General features: G+C 44.2%; 1 protein-coding gene across 4 annotated transcripts in view; it reads right to left on the reverse strand.

Moving 5' to 3' along the window:
- CAPN13 (calpain 13) overlaps positions 1-24,967 on the reverse strand; it is a 144,232-nt gene that overhangs the window by 36,259 nt on the left and 83,006 nt on the right. For all 4 annotated transcript variants that reach the window (XM_069768372.1, XM_069768373.1, XM_069768375.1 and 1 more), the window contains exons 8-14: positions 18,055-18,140; positions 17,225-17,299; positions 15,261-15,421; positions 14,798-14,952; positions 13,017-13,028; positions 5,751-5,953; positions 4,794-4,862 (exon numbers count right to left, since the gene is read on the reverse strand). In XM_069768372.1, the coding sequence (XP_069624473.1) occupies positions 4,794-4,862; positions 5,751-5,953; positions 13,017-13,028; positions 14,798-14,952; positions 15,261-15,421; positions 17,225-17,299; positions 18,055-18,140 (761 nt within the window). The remainder of the gene's footprint in view (positions 1-4,793; positions 4,863-5,750; positions 5,954-13,016; positions 13,029-14,797; positions 14,953-15,260; positions 15,422-17,224; positions 17,300-18,054; positions 18,141-24,967) is intronic.

Below are 24,967 nucleotides of genomic sequence, written 5' to 3' on the forward strand. Positions count from 1 at the left end.
AAGATCCTGTCTGCAGCCACCACTAGTGGGAGCTCCCTGTATACAGAGATACATGATAAGATCCTGTCTGCAGCCACCACTAGGGGGAGCTCTCTGTATACAGAGATACATGATAAGATCCTGTCTGCAGTCACCACTAGGGGGAGATCCCTGTATACAGAGATACATGATAAGATCCTGTCTGCAGTCACCACTAGGGGGAGCTCCCTGTATACAGAGATACATGATAAGATCCTGTCTGCAGTCACCACTAGGGGGAGCTCCCTGTATACAGAGATACATGATAAGATCCTGTCTGCAGCCACCACTAGGGGGAGCTCCCTGTATACAGAGATACATGATAAGATCCTGTCTGCAGTCACCACTAGGGGGAGCTCCCTGTATACAGAGATACATGATAAGATCCTGTCTGCAGTCACCACTAGGGGGAGCTCCCTGTATTCAGAGATACATGATAAGATCCTGTCTGCAGCCACCACTAGGGGGAGCTCCCTGTATATAGAGATACAGGATAAGATCCTGTCTGCAGCCACCACTAGGGGGAGCTCCCTGTATACAGAGATACATGATAAGATCCTGTCTGCAGTCACCACTAGGGGGAGCTCCCTGTATACAGAGATACATTATAAGATCCTGTCTACAGCCACCACTAGGGGGAGCTCCCTGTATACAGAGATACATGATAAGATCCTGTCTGCAGCCACCACTAGGGGGAGCTCTCTGTATACAGAGATACATGATAAGATCCTGTCTGCAGTCACCACTAGGGGGAGATCCCTGTATACAGAGATACATGATAAGATCCTGTCTGCAGTCACCACTAGGGGGAGCTCCCTGTATACAGAGATACATGATAAGATCCTGTCTGCAGCCACCACTAGGGGGAGCTCTCTGTATACAGAGATACATGATAAGATCCTGTCTGCAGTCACCACTAGGGGGAGCTCCCTGTATACAGAGATACATTATAAGATCCTGTCTACAGCCACCACTAGTGGGAGCTCCCTGTATACAGAGATACATGATAAGATCCTGTCTGCAGCCACCACTAGGGGGAGCTCTCTGTATACAGAGATACATGATAAGATCCTGTCTGCAGTCACCACTAGGGGGAGATCCCTGTATACAGAGATACATGATAAGATCCTGTCTGCAGTCACCACTAGGGGGAGCTCCCTGTATACAGAGATACATGATAAGATCCTGTCTGCAGTCACCACTAGGGGGAGCTCCCTGTATACAGAGATACATGATAAGATCCTGTCTGCAGCCACCACTAGGGGGAGCTCCCTGTATACAGAGATACATGATAAGATCCTGTCTGCAGCCACCACTAGGGGGAGCTCCCTGTATACAGAGATACATGATAAGATCCTGTCTGCAGTCACCACTAGGGGGAGCTCCCTGTATTCAGAGATACATGATAAGATCCTGTCTGCAGCCACCACTAGGGGGAGCTCCCTGTATATAGAGATACAGGATAAGATCCTGTCTGCAGCCACCACTAGGGGGAGCTCCCTGTATACAGAGATACATGATAAGATCCTGTCTGCAGCCACCACTAGGGGGAGCTCCCTGTATACAGAGATACATTATAAGATCCTGTCTGCAGCCACCACTAGGGGGAGCTCCCTGTATACAGAGATACATGATAAGATCCTGTCTGCAGCCACCACTAGGGGGAGCTCCCTGTATACAGAGATACATGATAAGATTCTGTCTGCAGTCACCACTAGGGGGAGCTCCCTGTATACAGAGATACATGATAAGATCCTGTCTGCAGCCACCACTAGGGGAGCTCCCTGTATACAGAGATACATGATAAGATTCTGTCTGCAGTCACCACTAGGGGGAGCTCCCTGTATACAGAGATACATGATAAGAACCTGTCTCCAGCCACCACTAGGGGGAGCTCCCTGTATACAGAGATACATGATAAGATACTGTCTGCAGTCACCACTAGGAGGAGCTCCCTGTATACAGAGATACATTATAAGATCCTGTCTACAGCCACCACTAGGGGGAGCTCCCTGTACACAGAGATACATGATAAGATCCTGTCTACAGCCACCACTAGGGGGAGCTCCCTGTATAAAGATACATGATAAGATCCTGTCTGCTGTCACCACTAGGGGGAGCTCCCTGTATACAGAGATACATGATAAGATCCTGTCTGCAGCCACCACTAGGGGGAGCTCTCTGTATACAGAGATACATGATAAGATCCTGTCTGCAGCCACCACTAGGTGGAGCTCCCTGTATACAGAGATACATGATAAGATCCTGTCTGCAGCCACCACTAGGGGGAGCTCTCTTTATACAGAGATACATGATAATATCCTGTCTGCAGCCACCACTAGGTGGAGCTCCCTGTATACAGAGATACATGATAAGATCCTGTCTGTAGCCACCACTAGGTGGAGCTCCCTGTAAACAGAGATACATGATAAGATCCTGTCTGCAGCCACCACTAGGGGGAGCTCTCTGTATACAGAGATACATGATAAGATCCTGTCTGCAGCCACCACTAGGTGGAGCTCCCTGTAAACAGAGATACATTATAAGATCCTGTCTGCAGCCACCACTAGGGGGAGCTCCCTGTATACAGAGATACATGATAAGATCCTGTCTGCAGCCACCACTAGTTGGAGCTCCCTGTATACAGAGATACATGATAAGATCCTGTTTGCAGCCACCACTAGGTGGAGCTCCCTGTATACAGAGATACATGATAAGATCCTGTCTGCAGCCACCACTAGAGGGAGCTCCCTGTATACAGAGATACATGATAAGATCCTGTCTGCAGCCACCACTAGGGGGAGCTCCCTGTATACAGAGATACATGATAAGATCCTGTCTGCAGCCACCACTAGGGGGAGCTCCCTGTATACAGAGATAGATGATAAGATTCTGTCTGCAGTCACCACTAGGGGGAGCTCCCTGTATACAGAGATACATGATAAGATCCTGTCTGCAGTCCCCATTAGGGGGAGCTCCCTGTATACAAAGATACATGATAAGATCCTGTCTGTAGCCACCACTAGGGGGAGCTCCCTGTATACAGAGATACATGATAAGATCCTGTCTGCAGTCACCACTAGGGGGAGCTCCCTGTATACAGATACATGATAAGATCCTTTCTGCAGTCACCACTAGGGGGAGCTCCCTGTATACAGAGATACATGATAAGATCCTGTCTGCAGTCACCACTAGAGGGAGCTCCCTGTATACAGAGATACATGATAAGATCCTGTCTGCAGTCACCACTAGGGGGAGCTCCCTGTATGCAGAGATACATGATAATGTTCTGTCTGCAGCCACCACTAGGGGGAGCTCCCTGTATACAGAGATACATGATAAGATCCTATCTGCAGTCACCACTAGGGGGAGCTCCCTGTATACAGAGATACATGATACGATCCTGTCTGCAGCCACCACTAGGGGGAGCTCCCTGTATACAGAGATACATGATAAGATCCTATCTGCAGTCACCACTAGGGGGAGCTCCCTGTATACAGAGATACATGATAAGATCCTGTCTGCAGCCACCACTAGGGGGAGCTCCCTGTATACAGAGATACATGATAAGATCCTATCTGCAGTCACCACTAGGGGGAGCTCCCTGTATACAGAGATACATGATAAGATCCTGTCTGCAGTCACCACTAGGGGGAGCTCCCTGTATACAGAGATACATGATCAGATCCTGTCTGCAGCCACCACTAGGGGGAGCCTCCTGCATATATATTTATTACAAACCTTAATAGAAGCTACATACATTTATATGCAGTGTGCTCCCCCTAGAGGTGGCTGCAAAATAAACAAAAAATATACATTTTAAGTGTTATTCATTCTTTTGTTTTCAGCGTTTTTGTAAAGATAAGACACACCTTGTTCTTAAGGTACCTTCACACATAACGATATCGTTAACGATATCGTTGCTTTTTGTGACGTAGCAACGATATCGTTAAGGAAATCGTTATGTGTGTCAGCGACCAACGATCAGGCCCCTGCTGGGAGATCGTTGGTCGCTGAACAAAGTCCAGAACTTTATTTCGTCGCTGGATCTCCCGTGGACATCGCTGGATCCAGCCATGTCTTCACTGGTAACCAGGGTAAACATCGGGTAACTAAGCGCAGGGCCGCGCTTAGTAACCCGATGTTTACCCTGGTTACCAGCGTAAAGGTAAAAAAAACAAACACTACATACTTACCTACAGCCGTCTGTCCTCCAGCGCTGTGCTCTGCACTCCTCCTGTACTGGCTGTGAGCGTCGGTCAGCCGGAATGCAGAGCGGTGACGTCACCGCTCTGCTTTCCGGCCGCTGTGCTCACAGCCAGTACAGGAGGAGTGCAGAGAAGCTGAGCGCCGGGGACAGACAGCGGTAGGTAAGTATGTAGTGTTTTTTTTTTTTACTTTTACGCTGGTAACCAGGGTAAACATCGGGTTACTAAGCGCGGCCCTGCGCTTAGTTACCCGATGTTTACCCTGGTTACCCGGGGACTTCGGGATCGTTGGTCGCTGGAGAGTGGTCTGTGTGACAGCTCTCCAGCGACCAAACAGCGACGCTGCAGCGATCCGGATCGTTGTCAGTATCGCTGCAGCGTCGCTAAATGTGAAAAGGCCTTTACAGAAGTGCCTGGGTGCTATATTTGTAAAGAAATCATCATAATCCATGTAAATGGATAAATCCTATTAGTGAGCTTTAATTACAATGAAATTACACTTTGGAAGGTAAGCCGGAGCGTCTTTGTACATCGGGAGCATTAATTAGTGAGTTATCTGATACTTACTGTGATGAGGAGCTGCTGGAGCGGAGGTCTCGATTGCTTTCACTCGCCGAAGATTCAGGAGCTGGATTTCTACCAACATAACATACTAAATTTAACACTATATACAAGGGATTACGAAGCCACAGCCTATAGGGGAAACTTTTAACTATGATGTAGGGGACACATTTTAGACGCAAAAGAATTAAAAAATACACAGTTGGGTCCATGACCAACTTAATATCAAATTGTCCAGAGAAGAGACGAATGATTAAACTGATCCTGAGAAGTCACAAGTTATCGGAGTAACAGTTATTGCACAGGCTGAAAGAGTTGAAGGAAACAGAAGAAGAGAATGACTGGCAGCAGGATGGATGGAGGCAATGGCAGAGATGAAGGTAGAAGAAGAAAAGTACACAAGGAGGATGCATACTATCGAAATCTAAAAGAGAAGAACAGAGAATCTAAAAGAGAAGAACAGAGAATCTAAAAGAGAAGAACTGCTCTTCCACCATGGAGGAGAGTCCGAGGTCAAGCTCTTGTCACAAAAAGATTAATGAGATGGACCAACCTTGACAACGCTTCAATCTCCAAAGGCCAAAGCTGTCACATTGTCTACCTCTACATATTGTACACCCATATATTGTCTAATGTGTAACTGCACTTTCAGAAAACTTTGGGCACAAGAGAAGTCAGAAGATTTCATTGATGGCACAAATTCTCTACTCAGAAGAAAGACCAAAGTGAGATTCTCTGATGATCTGTACAACAGATTTTTTCTTTATACTTTTTGAAACACTTTTGTAAAATCATCTTTCTGCATCAAATTTGCATGAGACTAATCAGATAAAGGCCTGACCAGATCCTATATAACCAAGGTTCTCCATTAATTTTAACAAGTAATTAAAAGTTTCATTGCAGAATATTGTATCTTTCATTGTTCTTTCTTTGAAAAGCAAAATGAAAAGGAAAGATGATTACTCAGCAATCTGGGAAGTCTTCATGAAGATTCTAAGCAAGAACTCCGACTCTTGTCCCTTGTTTTGGGTGAAGGGCAAAATGACGTAGGTCCCCGGTGGAACCATGAAAGATCTGGTAACTTCTCTGGTTCGTTCTAGTTCTGAGTTGATGATGTCTGTTGCTTGCTGCCGGGAATATTTTTGTTGCGTCCCATTTTTAACGCCCTACAGGGTCATTAAACACAATTGTAAAAATATTAGGAATAAGATGTCACTTTAATTAAAGAAAATGAATGACACAGTGAAGTCAATATGTGACCGAGATCAAATGCAAAATATGTGGCCGCTGTTTTTGGAAATGTTAGTAGCCACTTGCCAAAATGCAGATGAAGGAAAAGTACACATCTTGCGTAAGAGAATGTAGAAGTAGAAAATCAATATTTCCCTCTGCAAAATTGCATCCTGGTTCTGATTGGGAAATTCCTTGTATTTATTTATTCATGAACAATTGTTTCATCCATGTAAAATATCTTTCCATTGTTGTATGACCTAATTGACGCAGCCTTAAACCCACCCAGGTGTGTAGTTATTGGGGCTGCTGAAGTAGCAGTTGCACCAGGCAATGGTGCCTCAAGGTGTGGCCAAGGTCACTTAACACAACACTTGGTAGATAGAATGCTCCATTGCAGAATTTGCAGTCACCTCTTTCCACATTAACCCGTATCTGACATATACCACAATTCCCGTTTTTCTAGGAAACATTTCACAGCTGATGAATATTTCCTGGACTTTCTTGCTGTACAGTGATCATCTCCATATGGGTAATTGTTACCGATGGTGCTCAGCTGTGAATCATTAACAAAACAGCTGCAGCCAATCAAGAAATGAACTGATTGCTGGAGTGCAAAATGCTGAATTTAATCAACAAAAGCACATTGTTCCCCTTATTAGTTGCCCCCTACCAAATACCGTTCATGAATTAGATGACATGACATTCAGTTTAGATCAAGTCATATCATAAGGGATGGTATATCAGAGGCATTCAATACTCCTTACCCGGATTAGCTAATCGGTTGTTTATCTTGTGGTCAGTTAGCATGATCATTTCTATGTATTCTTGATACAAATGAACAAATCTTCTGGAGTTAGAATTTGCCAGATAAGACGAATTTTTCAAGGAAATTCGTTTTGCTTTGAGTCGATTTGCCAACAATTAAAAGTACTCAAAAGTTTCCAAATGCCTTGAAAAGACGTGTATGGGTGATTGAAATGCAGAACTGATATAACTGCACTGATCAGACAACCAGCTTCATCCCCAAACCTGCCTCACAGACACAGTGAATCTCCTGCCTCACAGGCACAGTGACTCTCCTGCCTCACAGACACAGTGACTCTCCTGCCTCACAGACACAGTGACTCTCCTGCCTCACAGACACAGTGACTCTCCTGCCTCACAGACACAGTGACTCTCCTGCCTCACAGACACAGTGACTCTCCTGCCTCACAGACACAGTAACTCTCCTGCCTCACAGACACAGTGACTCTCCTGCCTCATAGACACAGTGACTCTCCTGCTTCAGAGGCACAGTGACTCTCCTGCCTCACAGACACAGTGACTCTCCTGCCTCACAGACACAGTGACTCTCCTGCCTCACAGACACAGTGACTCTCCTGCCTCAGTCACAGTGACCCTCCTGCCTCACAGATACAGTGACTCTCCTGCCTCACAGACACAGTAACTCTCGTACCTCACAGGCACAGTGACTCTCCAGCCTCACAGACACAGTGACTCTCCTGCCTCACAGGCACAGTGACTCTCCTGCCTCACAGGCACAGTGACTCTCCTGCCTCACAGGCACAGTGACTCTCCTGCCTCACAGTCACAGTGACCCTCATGCCTCACAGATACAGTGACTCTCCTGCCTTACAGACACAGTGACTCTCCTGCCTCACAGATACAGTGACTCTCCTGCCTCACAGACACAGTAACTCTCGTACCTCACAGGCACAGTGACTCTCCAGCCTCACAGACACAGTGACTCTCCTGCCTCACAGACACAGTGATTCTCCTGCCTCACAGACGCAGTGATTCTCTTGCCTCACAGATGCAGTGACTCTCCTGGCTCACAGTCATAGTGACTCTCCTGCCTCACAGGCACAGTGACTCTCCTGCCTCACAGGCACAGTGACACTCCTGCCTCACAGGCACAGTGACTCTCCTGCCTCACAGGCACAGTGACTCTCCTGCCTCACAGGCACAGTGACTCTCCTTCCTCACAGGCACAGTGACTCTCCTTCCTCACAGGCACAGTGACTCTCCTGCCTCACAGACACAGTGACTCTCCTGCTTCAAAAACAGTGACTCTCCTGCCTCATAGACACAGTGACTCTCCTGCCTCACAGGCACAGTGACTCTCCTGCCTCAAAGATACAGTGACTTTCCTGCCTCCCAAACACAGTGACTCTCCTGCCTCACAGATACAGTGACTCTCCTGCCTCACAGGCACAGTGACTCTCCTGCCTCACAGACACAGTGACTCGCATGCCTCACAAACACAGTGACTCCTGCCTCACATGCACAGTGACTCTAATGCCTCACAGGCACAGTGACTCTCCTGCCTCACAGACACAGTGACTCTCCTGCCTCACAGACACAGTGACTCTCCTGCCTCACAGGCACAGTGACTCTCCTGCCTCACAGGCACAGTGACTCTCCTGCCTCAAAAGGCACAGTGACTCTCCTGCCTCACAGGCACAGTGACTCTCCTGCCTCACAGGCACAGTGACTCTCCTGCCTCACAGGCACAGTGACTCTCCTGCCTCACAGGCACAGTGACTCTCCTGCCTCACAGGCACAGTGACTCTCCTGCCTCACAGGCACAGTGACTCTCCTGCCTCACAGACACAGTGACTCTCCTGCCTCACAGACACAGTGACTCTCCTGCGTCACAGACACAGTGACTCTCCTGCATCACAGACACAGTGACTCTCCTGCCTCACAGATGCAGTGATTCTCCTGCCTCACAGACGCAGTGATTCTCTTGCCTCAAAGATGCAGTGACTCTCCTGGCTCACAGTCATAGTGATTCTCCTGCCTCACAGGCACAGTGACTCTCCTGCTTCACAGGCACAGTGACTCTCCTTCCTCACAGGCACAGTGACTCTCCTGCCTCACAAGCACAATGACTCTCCTGCCTCACAGACACAGTGACTTTCCTGCCTCACAAACACAGTGAATCGTGCCCCATAGGCACAGTGATTCTAATGCCTCACAGGCACAGTGACTTTCCTGCCTCAGAGACACAGTGACTCTCCTGCCTCACAGATACAGTGACTCTCCTGCCTCACAGGCACAGTGACTCTTCTGCCTCACAGGCACAGTGATTCTCCTGCCTCACAGGCACAGTGATTCTCCTGCCTCACAGGCACAGTGACTCGCATGCCTCACAGACACAGTGACTCTCCTGCCTCACAGTCAGAGTGACCCTCATGTCTCACAGATACAGTGACTCTCCTGCCTCACAGGCACAGTGACTCTCCTGCCTCACAGACACAGTAACTCTCCTGCCTCACAAGCACAGTGACTCTCCTGCCTCACAGACACAGTGACTCTCCTGCCTCACAGGCACAGTGACTCTCCTGCCTCACAGGCACAGTGACTCTCCTGCCTCACAGGCACATTGACTCTCCTGCCTCACAGGCACAGTGACTCTCCTGCCTCACAGACACAGTGACTCTCCTGCCTCACAGGCACAGTGACTCTCCTGCCTCACAGACACAGTGAGTCTCTTGCCTCACAGACACAGTGACTCTCCTGCCTCACAGGCACAGTCACTCTCCTGCCTCACAGACACAGCGACTCGCATGCCTCACAGCACAGACGCAGTGACTCTCCTGCCTCACAGATGCAGTGATTCTATTGCCTCAAAGATGCAGTGACTCTCCTGCCTCACAGGCACAGTGACTCTCCTGCCTCACAGGCACAGTGACTCTCCTGCCTCACAGATGCAGTGATTCTCCTGCCTCATCGACGCAGTGATTCTCCTGCCTCACAGATGCAGTGACTCTCCTGCCTCACAGGCACAGTGACTCTCCTGCTTCACAGACACAGTGACTCTCCTGCCTCACAGACACAGTGACTCTCCTGCCTCACAGATGCAGTGATTCTCCTGCCTCACAGACGCAGTGATTGTCTTGCTTCAAAGATGCAGTGACTCTCCTGGCTCACAGTCACAGTGACTCTCCTGCCTCACAGGCACAGTGACTCTTCTGCCTCACAGGCACAGTGATTCTCCTGCCTCACAGGCACAGGGACTCGCATGCCTCACAGACACAGTGACTCTCCTACCTCACAGTCACAGTGACCCTCATGCCTCACAGATACAGTGACTCTCCTGCCTCACAGGCACAGTGACTCTCCTGTCTCACAGGCACAGTGACTCTCCTGCCTCACAGACACAGTGACTCTCCTGCCTCACAGACACAGTGACTCTCCTGCCTCACAGACACAGTGACTCTCCTGCCTCACAGACACAGTGACTCTCCTGCCTCACAGACACAGTGACTCTCCTGCCTCACAGGCACAGTCACTCTCCTGCCTCACAGACACAGTGACTCGCATGCCTCACAGCACAGACGCAGTGACTCTCCTGCCTCACAGACGCAGTGATTCTCCTGCCTCACAGACGCAGTGATTCTCCTGCCTCACAGATGCAGTGACTCTCCTGGCTCACAGTCACAGTGACTCTCCTGCCTCACTGGCACAGTGACTCTCCTGCCTCACAGGCAAAGTGACTCTAATGCCTCACAGGCACAGTGACTCTCCTGCCTCACAGACACAGTGACTTTCCTGCCTCACAAACACAGTGAATCGTGCCCCATAGGCACAGTGATTCTAATGCCTCACAGGCACAGTGACTTTCCTGCCTCACAGACACATTGACTCTCCTGCCTCACAGGTACAGTGACTCGCATGCCTCACAGCACAGACGCAGTGACTCTCCTGCCTCACAGATGCAGTGATTCTTCTGCCTCACAGACACAGTGATTCTCCTGCCTCACAGATGCAGTGACTCTCCTGGCTCACAGTCACAGTGACTCTCCTGCCTCACTGGCACAGTGACTCTCCTGCCTCACAGGCAAAGTGACTCTCCTGCCTCACAGGCACAGTGACTCTCCTGCCTCACAGGCACAGTGACTCTCCTGCCTCAAAGATACAGTGACTCTCCTGCCTTCCAGAAAACAGTGACTCTCCTGCCTCACAGATACAGTGACTCTCCTGCCTCACAGGCAAAGTGACTCTCCTTCCTCACAGACACAGTGACTCGCATGACTCACAAATACAGTGACTCCTGCCTCACATGCACAGTGACTCTAATGCCTCACAGGCACAGTGACTCTCCTGCCTCACAGACACAGTGACTTTCCTGCCTCACAAACACAGTGACTCTCCTGCCTCACAGGCACAGTGACTCTCCTGCCTCACAGACACAGTGACTCGCATGCCTCACAGACACAGTGACATTCCTGCCTCACAGGCACAGTGACTCTCCTGCCTCACAGACACAGTGACTCGCATGCCTCACAGACACAGTGACATTCCTGCCTCACAAACACAGTGACTCCTGCCTCACAGGAACAGTGACTCTAATGCCTCACTGGCACAGTGACTCTCCTGCCTCACAGACACAGTGACTCTCCTGCCTCACAGACACATTGACTCATATGCCTCACAGACACAGTGACTCGCATGCCTCACAGACACAGTGACTCTCCTGCCTCACAGACACAGTGATTTTTCTGCCTCACAAACACAGTGACTTTCCTGCCTCATAGACAGTGACTCTCCTATCTATCTGCCTGTCAATTAAATTTGCATAATTCTTTTGTCCTCACACACTAATCTTCTTCACTGTTGCGCTGCCACACTCTATCTGCTCAGTTTCTTCAGTGTTTTATGGCTTTCATTCCTATTTGGTATGGCTAAGCTGTGACGTCTTCTCTCTATTTAGATTCATTATCTAGCAGCTGCTGCATTCTCTGCATTGGCTTTTATAGAAGCTATAATAGTCCCTCCTGATTGTCTGTACTATACCATGTGATGTGAAAGATGCAGCACTCCTGGAGTTTTAGGTGATTGGATAGGATCCAACCCCATAAATGTAGCAACACTGAAATAATACGGCACTTTAGCAGCAAGGCATTACGGGGATGCCCAGCCATGTCCTTCACCCTGGTGACCCTCCCTTCTCTGGCTGATGCAAGCTTTTACAAAATATAAAATAATGGCAGCCATTTGGGACAATTCAATTGAAGTGAATCGCATATTGTCCGTATTCATCGAGTTCAGCAAATTTCTAAAAATTCTGCACAAATTCGATTTGCATCCGATCGATTCATGACTTGACTCCATGGAGGGTGGATAGATTGGACCATGCTCGGAGGAGTCCTCCACTAGTACTATGTCTTGCTGTCCTACAAGATATGGATGTGACTGTATAAAGAATGGAAGAATAGGGATTGTACAGATTCACCTTCCAAACAAATATCCCAATGGGAATCTGTGGAAGGGAATTATTTTTCTGATGATTTGTGACACATTTATAAAATAAGAGTTGCAAAAAAAAATCAAAGTAAATAAATTGTTAGGATGAAAAAAGCCCTCGGTCCATCAAGTGCAACCCTTGTCCACCAATTCTACATTTCGTCACTAATTTACCTATAACCCACAATGTTCTGTGTAACAAGAAAATCATCCAGTCCTTTTTTAGAAGCCGTTATAGTGTCTGCCATTATTGTGGTCGGTATTCCACAGTCTGACTGCTCTAACTGTAAAGAATCCTTTCCTGTTTAGCTGCTGGAATCGCCTTTCTTCCACCTGTAATGAGTGCACAACCCTCATCACATCAAATCATCCAAAATTGTGGAAAATGTCTAGTTCTTCTCTGTTCTAGTCTTCTAAATGATTTTATATTTTCATAGGATAGGACATCCCAATGGGTAAACCTTGTTGCGGTGGGATGGCTTTTATGCTTTTTTGAACAAAATAGTATAAATGTTAACCAAGTCCCCTATCTTATTTACATGTACTATTACTATTTACTTCTTTACTTACTACAGGGAATAAGCTCATTTTGATTTTTTTTCTTGAGTTTTTGTCTGAGAGATGGATAGAGTGTGAACATGAACCTACATATTACACATATAGCAACTTATGATGTGGCCAATTTCTTTGGTTTTACTGTCTTCATATATCTGAATGAAAATTAAAATACAACACATGTCTTACCTTGGCCCCAACCTATAAGAAAAAGACAAAAGGAAAAAAAAAATTACTCCCCCCTCTAATGCACAATATGTACACGTTACAGATCAAATAAGTGTAACATAAATCTCCAACGTATTGTAGTTATATTCCTGAAAATTGGGACAGTATTATAGTAGTTATATTCTTGTACATAGGAGCAGTATTATAGTAGTTATATTCTTGTACATGGGGGCAGTATTATAGTAGTTATATTCTTGTACATAGGGCAGTATTATAGTAGTTATATTCTTGTACATAGGAGCAGTATTATAGTAGCTATATTCTTGTACATAGGGGCAGTATTATAGTAGTTATATTCTTGTACATAGGGCAGTATTATAGTAGTTATTTTCTTGTACATAGGGGCAGTATTATAGTAGTTATATTCTTGTACATAGGGCAGTATTATAGTAGTTATATTCTTGTACATAGGAGCAGTATTATAGTAGTTGTATTCTTGTACATAGGAGCAGTATTATAGTAGTTATATTCTTGTACATAGGGGCAGTATTATAGTAGTTATATTCTTGTACATAGGGGCAGTATTATAGTAGTTATATTCTTGTACATAGGGGCAGTATTATAGTAGTTATGTTCTTGTACATAGGGGCAGTATTATAGTAGTTATATTCTTGTACATAGGAGCAGTATTATATTATAGTAGTTATATTCTTGTACATAGGGGCAGTATTATAGTAGTTATATTCTTGTACGTAGGGGCAGTATTATAGTAGTTATATTATTATACATAGGAGCAGTATTATAGTAGTTATATTCTTGTACATAGGGGCAGTATTATAGTAGTTATATTCTTGTACATAGGGGCAGTATTATAGTAGTTATATTCTTGTACATAGGGGCAGTATTATAGTAGTTATGTTCTTGTACATAGGGGCAGTATTATAGTAGTTATATTCTTGTACATAGGGGCAGTATTATAGTAGTTATATTCTTGTACATAGGAGCAGTATTATAGTAGTTATATTCTTGTACATAGAAGGCAGTATTATAGTAGTTATATTCTTGTACATAGGAGCAGTATTATAGTAGTTATATTCTTGTACATAGGGGCAGTATTATAGTAGTTATATTCCTGTACATAGGGGCAGTATTATAGTAGTTATATTCTTGTACATAGGAGCAGTATTATAGTAGTTATATTCTTGTACATAGGAGCAGTATTATAGTAGTTATATTCTTGTACATAGGGGCAGTATTATAGTAGTTATATTCTTGTACATAGGTGCAGTATTATAGTAGTTATATTCTTGTACATAGGGGAAGTATTATAGTAGTTATATTCTTGTACATAGGTGCAGTATTATAGTAGTTATATTCTTGTACATAGGAGCAGTATTATAGTAGTTATATTCTTGTACATAGGGGCAGTATTATAGTAGTTATATTCTTGTACATAGGGGGAAGTATTATAGTAGTTATATTCTTGTACATAGGGGCAGTATTATAGTAGTTATATTCTTGTACATAGGGGCAGTATTATAGTAGTTATATTCTTGTACATAGGAGCAGTATTATAGTAGTTATATTCTTGTACATAGAAGGCAGTATTATAGTAGTTATATTCTTGTACATAGGGGCAGTATTATAGTAGTTATATTCTTGTACACAGAAATAGTTTTTTTGTAGTTATTATTGGGGTAGTTCTCTTTGGGTCGTGTTATCCTCAGATTTAAAAACTACCGTAAGTCAGAAAATTGTTCAGAGCAGTGATCACTGTTTCCCTCTTGGACGTTTATTCATACCTTACAGAATGCAAATCCAATAGGTAACCATGGCGGATCGTATTTCCTTTCATTGCTGATACTTTGCATTAGAGCCACGGTCACGTTGTATCCCTTCTTTGTTCCTTGGGACTCAGGAACAGTGATCATGTATTGGGGATTTTTCCACATATCATCTGAATAGAAAAGAGACACATTTATTTTCCCATTGATACAACATGAGAGAAGGACTGAGCTCACTGTATAAAAAATTATATATATGGTATATATATATATATATATATATATATATATAATTACGGGGGATCACATTGGATCCCCATTGGCTCAGCCCTGCCCTGCATACACGCTCTTGTCCTCCTCTGCTGTTATTATCTTTCAATAGTCACTCGTTTCCGATTTTAAGTCATCCAGGAAAATCCTTGAAAGTTCCTTTTAAATGCAAATTGGTGTAGGTTATACAGAGAAATAATGTGTGACAAACCTATAGTGCCACATCCACCAGCAGTGCTGCCCCGCACCCACTGGTTGTAGTAGCTGGTGGTCTCCCAGATATACTGGGGGTTTCCAAAATCCAAGAAAGTTGGTGTGTGGTTACAGATATTCACTTGGACAAAGTATTTCATGAAATCTTGGCAGGACATCCTATGGAAAGAAGGGAAATTAACAAAAGTTTAAACAGATGATACATATAACATCTAGAACACAAGAGGTGTCATCAGCGAATAGCGAATAATGTATTAAAGGGAAACTGTCAGCTGATTCCTGTTGCTCAATCTGTCGATAACATCAATCAGAGTCTAAATTTTAAACTAAATTATTTTGAAGGGTCCGATATCTTCTTTATGGTATTGTATGTAAGCTACATTAAGGTCTGAGCTACTCTGCGACTGTTTGTAGCGCTACGGAGTGTAAAGTCCGTTGGTGTCTGCAGCTGCCACTTAATAGTTAAAATTAATTGGTAGCACATTGTAGCCCACTCCTAAAGAGGACCTTTCTCTTATAAATGAGAAAATCAGGAACAATAAATAAAGTTATGGCTCTCAGAATATAACGGCACAATTATTTTGTTTGTAAATTTTTTAAATTTTATTTTTAAAGACCTTTCACCAGTTTGAGCACGATAAAGCGGCCACATCTTGGAGTAGTGGAGTAGAGCAGAATAAAGCATCTTTTAAAAATGTTTCATTCATTCTCTCCGTTAGCTGGTAACCCACGGTGGCATTAGCAGGGATACTTCCCTGGGGGGTGTTTACTTTTTTCACTACATGACGTTGACCAATCATAAGCAGGGGCGGTCATGCAGGAGTGAAAAAAAAAAAACAGACTCAACTGCGGTGTAACGCAGTCCGTTAACGCTGCCATTAACCCCTATTATCGGGCGCATTGCCAACGCAGGCCATAATCGGCATTCGCTAGCGATGTGCTGTCATTCAATTCAGGGCTGCAGCATCTGAGGCTCCGTCACCATTAGCGCAGATGAATCATCTGCGTTAGCGGTATAGCTTAACGCGATGGCGTGTATGCTATAGCGTTAGCGCAGCCCGTCAATGCTATGCGTTGAACGGGCGGCTGCTTTAACGCAATGTGAACCCGGCCTAATGAGTCAATGACACATGCCCGTGATCTCTGCACTCACTGTGCACAGTACAGCAGAGCTGGATGACATTCCAAACACTTCCACGTTTCATCTCACAGCAGTCAGGTTGGGGGAGGGTGAGTACAACAGGGCCACGTGTCATTACAAATACTTTTAGCAGCTGCCAGCTTACATCAGTCTATGTAATGGGTGGGAGAGTAAAACGCAGCTGAGCTATGTGTCATCTTTAGCAGGTTCCATCTCAGGGTATTCATTGTAGGAGGCTGTGGGATGCAGCACACCTGAGAGGAGCTGCAAGAAGTGTTTGTAATGATACATAGCTATGCTTTACTCCCCTTCTCCCACACTGTCTGCCAGAAGATCAATGCTCCTAGAGGTGTTCGGGATAGCACACAGATCATGGTGGAGAGCAGGGCTGTGTGCCATTACAGATCTCACGCAGAGGTCCTTTTGTAAGCTTCTCTGGGGGAGTGTTCGTTATGTATGACGCCTCCTGCTCATGATTGGTCAATGTGATGTAGGGGAACAAGTACACACCCTCAAAGAGACAAATCAGTGATAATGCCCAGCTGGACTTATCATACATGAAAATCTAAACTTTACAAGTTAATCTCCTCCCTATAGAGAAGAAAAATAAAATAATATCTAATGGCGTTTTATTCAGCTCTGTAGCCGCTTTTCCAATGATGTGCCTAGTTTAATATCCCCAATCTGGTGAAAGGTCCTCTTTAGCATGAAGGGGTCACTCCACGACAGAGTCCCTTTAATTCTGCGAGTGTTACATGATGCAAACAAAAACATTATTAACCATTATTAATCCTAAGTCTATGCTTGAGTAATTAACATACCAAAATTCTCCATCATTCCTGTTAATGTTCAATGTCTTCCTTATCTCTGGCCGGACTCTCTCCCATTCAGGCGCTCTGGAAGAGAGAAATATTTTATGTACAGACGGAAACAAGGTAGTTTTATTTCAAGGCTATTTTTGGTTTTACCGAATTTGACCACAAGGTGGTTTACGCGGACTTTATTGATGTTCTGCACTGTAGCACACCAAGAGGTCAGCTGTGGAATTGCAAGTGCTGCACATAATTTGTATTACAACTAAATGTATGCATTAAGAAAAGTCTCAAAATAAATGATTAACACTACAGATGTTGCAGTGTTTGAATCCATTAGATGTTGGAAAATTTAATTTGTCATGACACTCATCACGCAATGTTCTTATAAAGTTAGCTGCATCTGCAGGACCATGCCTGACCACTGGGTGTGCTGTAATGAGAAAACATCAATTCAGGCACATGTCATGCAAAATTCTACAGTGCCAATCAGTGTTTTATCGGCAGGAGATTATCACTACGGGACAACTGGCCTCATCCATACCATGCTCTTGGCATTGATTAGCAGCTATCTCCCTCTATACAATGTACACAGAAAGCAGATTATACACAACTCAACAAGTGAGCTCTGCCACATCCGCAGCAGAGAAAATTGTGATTCTATCAGAACTACTGCACCCAGTAAGTGACAGATATCGGGAATCAGGGTCTCTGTCCCTACCTCATGCCGGTGTCAGATATGCAGAAAAAACCTAATGACACATTCCCTTTACGCCTCATGAAATTGTCCCATTATCTCCAGTGTAGAATGACCCCATGCATTGTGGGGTGGTGTTTACCCATCGCTCCAGCGTCCGTTCCACTCTCCTTGCCCCCAAGGATTCCAAACACGAACGATGTCTTCTAACCTGTTGTTATATTCAATCTGTGGGGAAATAAATGACATTTTTCTATCAGTTTTAGCAATGTTCCCTCTCCATAGTAGGTGGTTTGATACCGCACACAGGTGGCACTGTCAGCTGGAGTTAGCGGGTTGTCCTAAATGTAATGGCGCCTAGAGAAGGAACGCATACTGGGCACCGAGATCCTGAATAGTCATATGTGACACTGACGGTGTGCCATGAGTCGCCAATGGATGAAAACAACAGGGGGTGAAGGAGCTAGTACAAATGTAAGCAGGAAGATTGGACCGAAGGGTGCCATGTCTCAGGCTGGTACAGTGCAGCAATGACCACCCAGGGGGCAGACGGAAGAGACGGCACATCCAAGGGAAATAAAAGCCAATTCTTTCATCTGTATCCATTAAAACGGCAAACAAGGGATTTAAAACCGACGCGTTTCTGGTAAATCACTCGCCCTTAATCATGATATAACTATTTTTTTTTACAATGATCTTATTTAAAGCACAAAAAAACCGATCATGTCATGGTGGACAAACACACGATGTAAATGCAATTAACAGGGAAATCACGTGACATGAGCACTAATGGAGGACTTAGGTCAGTATGTGTAATTGTAAGAAAAAAAATGGACTGGGATCAATGCCCTATGCCAACCTCTAAAAGTAACTCTATTATATTAAACAAGTAATGGAAATAAAGTATAATTCACAAAATATCAGCAATCGTAATCTATGTTGCCAAAAATAAAAAGAATACATGCTGTGACACATTGCTTGGCCGCTGCCATCTTCTTTCGACTACGTTAGCCCGATGTCCTGACGTACGTTGTTTCCGTTTTCTAATGTTGCAGCCGATGGATTTTACCTTGCACATAATGGAGACACGAGATTCTTTGGATTTTACGGTATAGTAAAGCTTTGCTCCCCGTCACAGGCAGAGAGAAGACTATTGGATATACAAGTTCGACACTAAATACCCTATGGGCATGAATTTCAGAAACAATGCATGCTTTATTATTGGCAACATAGAGTGCGATTGCTTATATTTTGTGAATTACACTTTATTTCCATTAAATGATTAATATAGTTTGACTTAGGGCATTGATCCCAGCCCTTTTTTTTTCCTTACAATTACACATACTGACCTAAATCCTCCATTAGTGCTCAGCCGTATCCCCGGCCACGTGGTTTCCCTGCTAATTGCATTTAGGCCATGTTCACATTAGCGTTGCGTCGGGCGCAGCCGCGGCGACGCATGCGCCATGCGCCCCTATATTTAACATGGGGGCGCATGGACATGCGTTGTCTTGCATCATTTTTGGCGCAAGTGTCAGGGCGCAGAGGACGCAGCAAGTTGCATTTTTTTTGCGTCCAAAATCAAGCCAAAAATGGACGCATGCGTCACAAAACAATGCGTTTTTGCATGCGTTGTGCGTTGCGTCACCGATGCAACACACAACAACGCAAATGTGAACGTAGCCTTACATCATGTACATGTCCACCATGATATGATTGTATTTTTTCTTCTCTAAATACGATCATTGTAATAGAAGTTGCTTTGCAAAAAAGAAAAAAAAGAGCATGAACCGCACATCCCAAAATCATACGTTGATCTAAAGCCGCTAGGCAAAAATTAATATAACTGAATATGAGGTTTTCAGTTTAACATTCTGATCAGACTGTATGAAGCCCACTGCCCCTTCACGGCAAACCTCGTAGTGGGTCCTATCGCCCTAACGGAGCGGAGCCGTGCGGCGCCCACCGCCACAGCGGCCATGCACCGGCAGGGCGGACGGCCTGTTGCCCCACAGCACCCATGCTGCGAGACTGAGCCCCCATGACTCCAGACCGCGCCGCCCCACCAGCACAAAGCCACAGCAACAATGGCCGCCTCACAGCACCAACACCAAAATGAAAGGAGCACTTAAACTCACCTTCCTCCACTACGAGGTTTGCCCATTTGGCTCAGGTGATTTTAATTAGCAGGAGACTGCAAAGTAAGGGGTCTAGCCCATTTTGGCTCTCACTGAAGAGCTGGAGGAAGGTGAGTTTAAGTGCTCCTTTCATTTTGGTGTTGGTGCTGTGTGGCGGCCATTGTTGCTGTGGCTTTGTGCTGGTGGGGCGGCGCGGTCTGGAGTCTCGGGGACTCAGTCTTGCAGCATGGGTGCTGTGGGGCAACAGGCCGTCCGCCCTGCTGGTGCATGGCCGCTGTGGCGGTGGGCGCCGCACGGCTCCGCTCCGTTAGGGCGATAGGACCCACTACGAGGTTTGCCGTGAAGGGGCAGTGGGCTTCATACAGTCTGATCAGAATGTTAAACTGAAAACCTCATATTCAGTTATATTAATTTTTGCCTAGCGGCTTTAGATCAACGTATGATTTTGGGATGTGCGGTTCATGCTCTTTTTTTTCTTTTTTGCGAAGCATTGTAATAGAAGTGTTATGAACTAAGGGCGAGTGACTCGCCGGAAACGCGCATCGGTTATAAATCCCTTGTTTTAATGGATACAGATTACAGAATTATTGACTTTTTTATTGGCCGTGGATGTGCCGTCTCTTCCATCTCCCCCCTGGGTCATGAGATGGCGATGTGAGACCTGTGACTGCACATCCCACCCGTCACTGGTCAGGTATAACATTGTTCTCTCCCCATGGACTATATGGAGCATTTGTGTGAGTTGCCAGCCTTGGAGCTAGTATGGATGGATGGATGGAGATGGGGTGAATCCTGTACTGCCTTATCGGATGAAGGATGATGGATGGAGCCAACGAAGGATTAGATAAAATGCAGTTTTTTGTCAACGCGTTTTGAAATATATACTTTGAAACGAGTTGATAAACTGCATTTTATCTTATCCGTTGGCTCCATCCATCATCCTTCATATGAGAAGGCAGTACAGGATTAACCCCATGTCCACCCATCACATTATACTCCCATGTGGGTCTGCGTCGGCCTTTCTAAGCGATTACTGTGGTTGTGGTCGCACATCCCGAGCAGTCCCCTCACCCGCCCGTCCCCTCTTTCCATCAGTTGAGACCCTACTGCGCTAATGATTTCTTCCAGATCTTCCACTTTATAGAAACTATTTTGTGGCCCATAACGTGGAGCTCGTTAGCGCTGCGTCATTCCCTTACAACGTTTAGTTATTGAACCACTTAACCCTCAGGCATATATATTGTATTAAGAAGATACTTTTTGTCAGCGGACTTTCTAGCCGTTTTCTCATTTTTGCTGAAATCCGACCAAAAATGTAAAAAAAAATAAGTTATAAATTGCTGTTTTTATGTAACTATTTTATCACATTAGCCATAAAGCTAACCCCAGTCCTAACCCTACACCCCATAACTCTAGCCATAACCCTAATTTATAACCTTAAATCCAGCCCTAACCAGCATTTTAGTCCTGTCCTTAACTTTACCCATACCATAACTCCACTCCACCCCATAGCTCTAGCCATAATCTAGCCCTGGCCCTAATTTTAGTCCTATCTTTAACAATCGCCCATACCATAACTCTGGTTCCCACCCTAACTCTAGCTATAACCCTAGATTGCTCAAGTCTGGCGTAATTCCCACTGGGCATAACCAAGGGGTGTGCTGAAATTAGCGGTGCCGGATTATCGAGAGGCGTCTCTGTGTCCCACGCCACAAATCTCACTCAAATCAGAGACTGAAATAAGATTTCTGGCATAAAATACACCACGGCTCCTCATAAATTAGAAAAGAAGATGTCGTCACGCCTGGTCCCACATCGGCTTTCCCTATTTTAGAAGAGCTGGAAAACACTGGCAAAAATCACTACATTCGTACCCAAATTTGTGTAGCACAAACATTTTGCAACTTTTTAAAGTGTTTTCTGCCAGATTTCTATTATAAACGTTTTGGCGAATCAGGGTCTGTATATATAAAATGACAAAATATGGGATGAATAATAATAATCCTTTACAAAAAAGGAAATATTATAGTAGTTATATTATTATACCTAGAGGGCAGTATTATAGTAGTTATATTCTTGTACATAGGGGCAGTATTATAGTAGTTATATTCTTATACATAGGGGCAGTATTATAGTAGTTATATTCTTGTACATAGGGGCAGTATTATAGTAGTTATATTCGTGTACATAGGGGCAGTATTATAGTAGTTATATTCTTGTACATAGGGGCAGTATTATAGTAGTTATATTCGTGTACATAGGGGCAGTATTATAGTAGTTATATTCTTGTACATAGGGGCAGTATTATAGTAGTTATATTCTTGTACATAGGGGCAGTATTATAGTAGTTATATTCTTGTACATAGGAGCAGTATTATAGTAGTTATATTCTTGTACATAGGAGCAGTATTATAGTAGTTATATTCTTGTACATAGGAGCAGTATTATAGTAGTTATATTCTTGCATATAGGGGCAGTATTGTAGTAGTTATATTATTGTACATAGGAGCAGTATTATAGTAGTTATATTCTTGTACATAGGGGCAGTATTATAGTAGTTATATTCGTGTACATAGGGGCAGTATTATAGTAGTTATATTCTTGTACATAGGGGCAGTATTATAGTAGTTATATTCGTGTACATAGGGGCAGTATTATAGTAGTTATATTCTTGTACATAGGGGCAGTATTATAGTAGTTATATTCTTGTACATAGGAGCAGTATTGTAGTAGTTATATTCTTGTACATAGGGGCAGTATTATAGTAGTTATATTCGTGTACATAGGGGCAGTATTATAGTAGTTATATTCTTGTACATAGGGGCAGTATTATAGTAGTTATATTCTTGTACATAGGGGCAGTATTATAGTAGTTATATTCTTGTACATAGGAGCAGTATTATAGTAGTTATATTCTTGTCCATAGGGGCAGTATTATAGTAGTTATATTCTTGTATATAGGGGCAGTATTGTAGTAGTTATATTCTTGTACATAGGGGCAGTATTATAGTAGTTATAGTCTTGTACATAGGGGCAGTATTATAGTAGTTATATTCTTGTACATAGGGGCAGTATTATAGTAGTTATAGTCTTGTACATAGGGGCAGTATTATAGTAGTTATATTCTTGTACATAGGGGGCAGTATTACAGTAGTTATATTCTTGTATATAGGAGCAGTATTAAAGTAGTTATATTCTTGTACATAGGGAGCAGTATTATAGTAGTTATATTCGTGTACATAGGGGCAGTATTAGGCCGGGGTCACACTAGACCGTAATACGGACGAGTGCAATGCGATAAAAAATCGCATAGCACTCGTCCCAATGTTAATCAATGGGGCAGCTCCCATCATCCGATATTTTCTCGGCCGTATTCAGGATCCGAGTGAAATCGCAGCATGCTGCGATTGTCAGCGTTTCTCGGCCGAGAATCGCCAATGAAAGTCTATGGGGGTGAGAAAAAATAGCACAGCACACGGACCATCAGTGTGACTTGCGAGAAATTCTCAGGCATTGGGCAGGTGACAGGAAAGGCTCAGCCATTATTTGCTCATTTTGCAAGTGTGTGAGAAAATCTCACCATACGGATGCCATACGGATGTCACACGGATGTCACACGGATCATTTAATGCGAGAAAATCGCATCCTCGCACTGCACACGGATCATTGTTTTGGTAACATTTGTGCGATTCTCGTCCGTCAAAAACGGACCGTTTTTTTATACGTTGTGTGTGTCCCCGGCCTTATAGTAGTTATATTCTTGTACATAGGAGCAGTATTATAGTAGTTATATTCTTGTACATAGGAGCAGTATTATAGTAGTTATATTCTTGTACATAGGAGCAGTATTATAGTAGTTATATTCTTGTACATAGGAGCAGTATTATATTATAGTAGTTATATTCTTGTACATAGGGGCAGTATTATAGTAGTTATATTCTTGTACATAGGGGCAGTATTATAGTAGTTATATTATTATACATAGGAGCAGTATTATAGTAGTTATATTATTATACATAGGAGCAGTATTATAGTAGTTATATTCTTGTACATAGGGGCAGTATTATTGTAGTTATATTCTTGTACATAGGAGCAGTATTATAGTAGTTATATTCTTGTACATAGGAGCAGTATTATAGTAGTTATATTATTATACATAGGAGCAGTATTATAGTAGTTATATTCTTGTACATAGGAGCGGTATTATAGTAGTTATAGTCTTGTACATAGGAGCAGTATTATAGTAGTTATATTCTTCTACATAGGGACAGTATTATAGTAGTTATATCCTTGTACATAGGGGGCAGTATTATAGTAGTTATATTCTTGTACATAGGAGCAGTATTATCTATCTATATATATAATTGTCTAAGGGTTTTTCTGTCTGTCTGTCTTTCTTTCTGTCTGTCTTTCTGTCTGTCTGTCTGTCCTGGAAATCCCGCCTCTCTGATTGGTCAAGGCCGCCAGGCCTCGACCAATCAGCAACGGGCACAGCGACGATGATGTCATAATGGTTGCCATGGCGACGATTATGTCATAAAGGTTGCCTCGACCAATCAGCGACGGGCACAGTCTGCCGCGAATTCTGGAATCATCATTGCCCATATACTACCGGGACATGCATATTCTAGAATACCTGATGCGTTAGAATCGGGCCACAATCTAGTATATATATAATTACCTAAGGGTTTTTCTGTCTGTCTGGCTGTCCTGGAAATCCCGCGTCTCTGATTGGTCGAGGCCGCCAGGCCTCGACCAATCAGCGACGGGCACAGTATCGACGTAGATGTCTTAATGGTTGCCATGGCAACGATGATGTCATAAAGGTTGCCTCGACCAATCAGCGACGGGCACAGTCTGCCGCGAATTCTGGAATCATCAATGTCCATATACTACGGTGTTATGACCTGGTGGTCA

Source organism: Ranitomeya imitator, chromosome 5 (assembly GCF_032444005.1).
Source record: "Ranitomeya imitator isolate aRanImi1 chromosome 5, aRanImi1.pri, whole genome shotgun sequence".
Taxonomy (NCBI): Eukaryota; Metazoa; Chordata; class Amphibia; order Anura; family Dendrobatidae; genus Ranitomeya; species Ranitomeya imitator.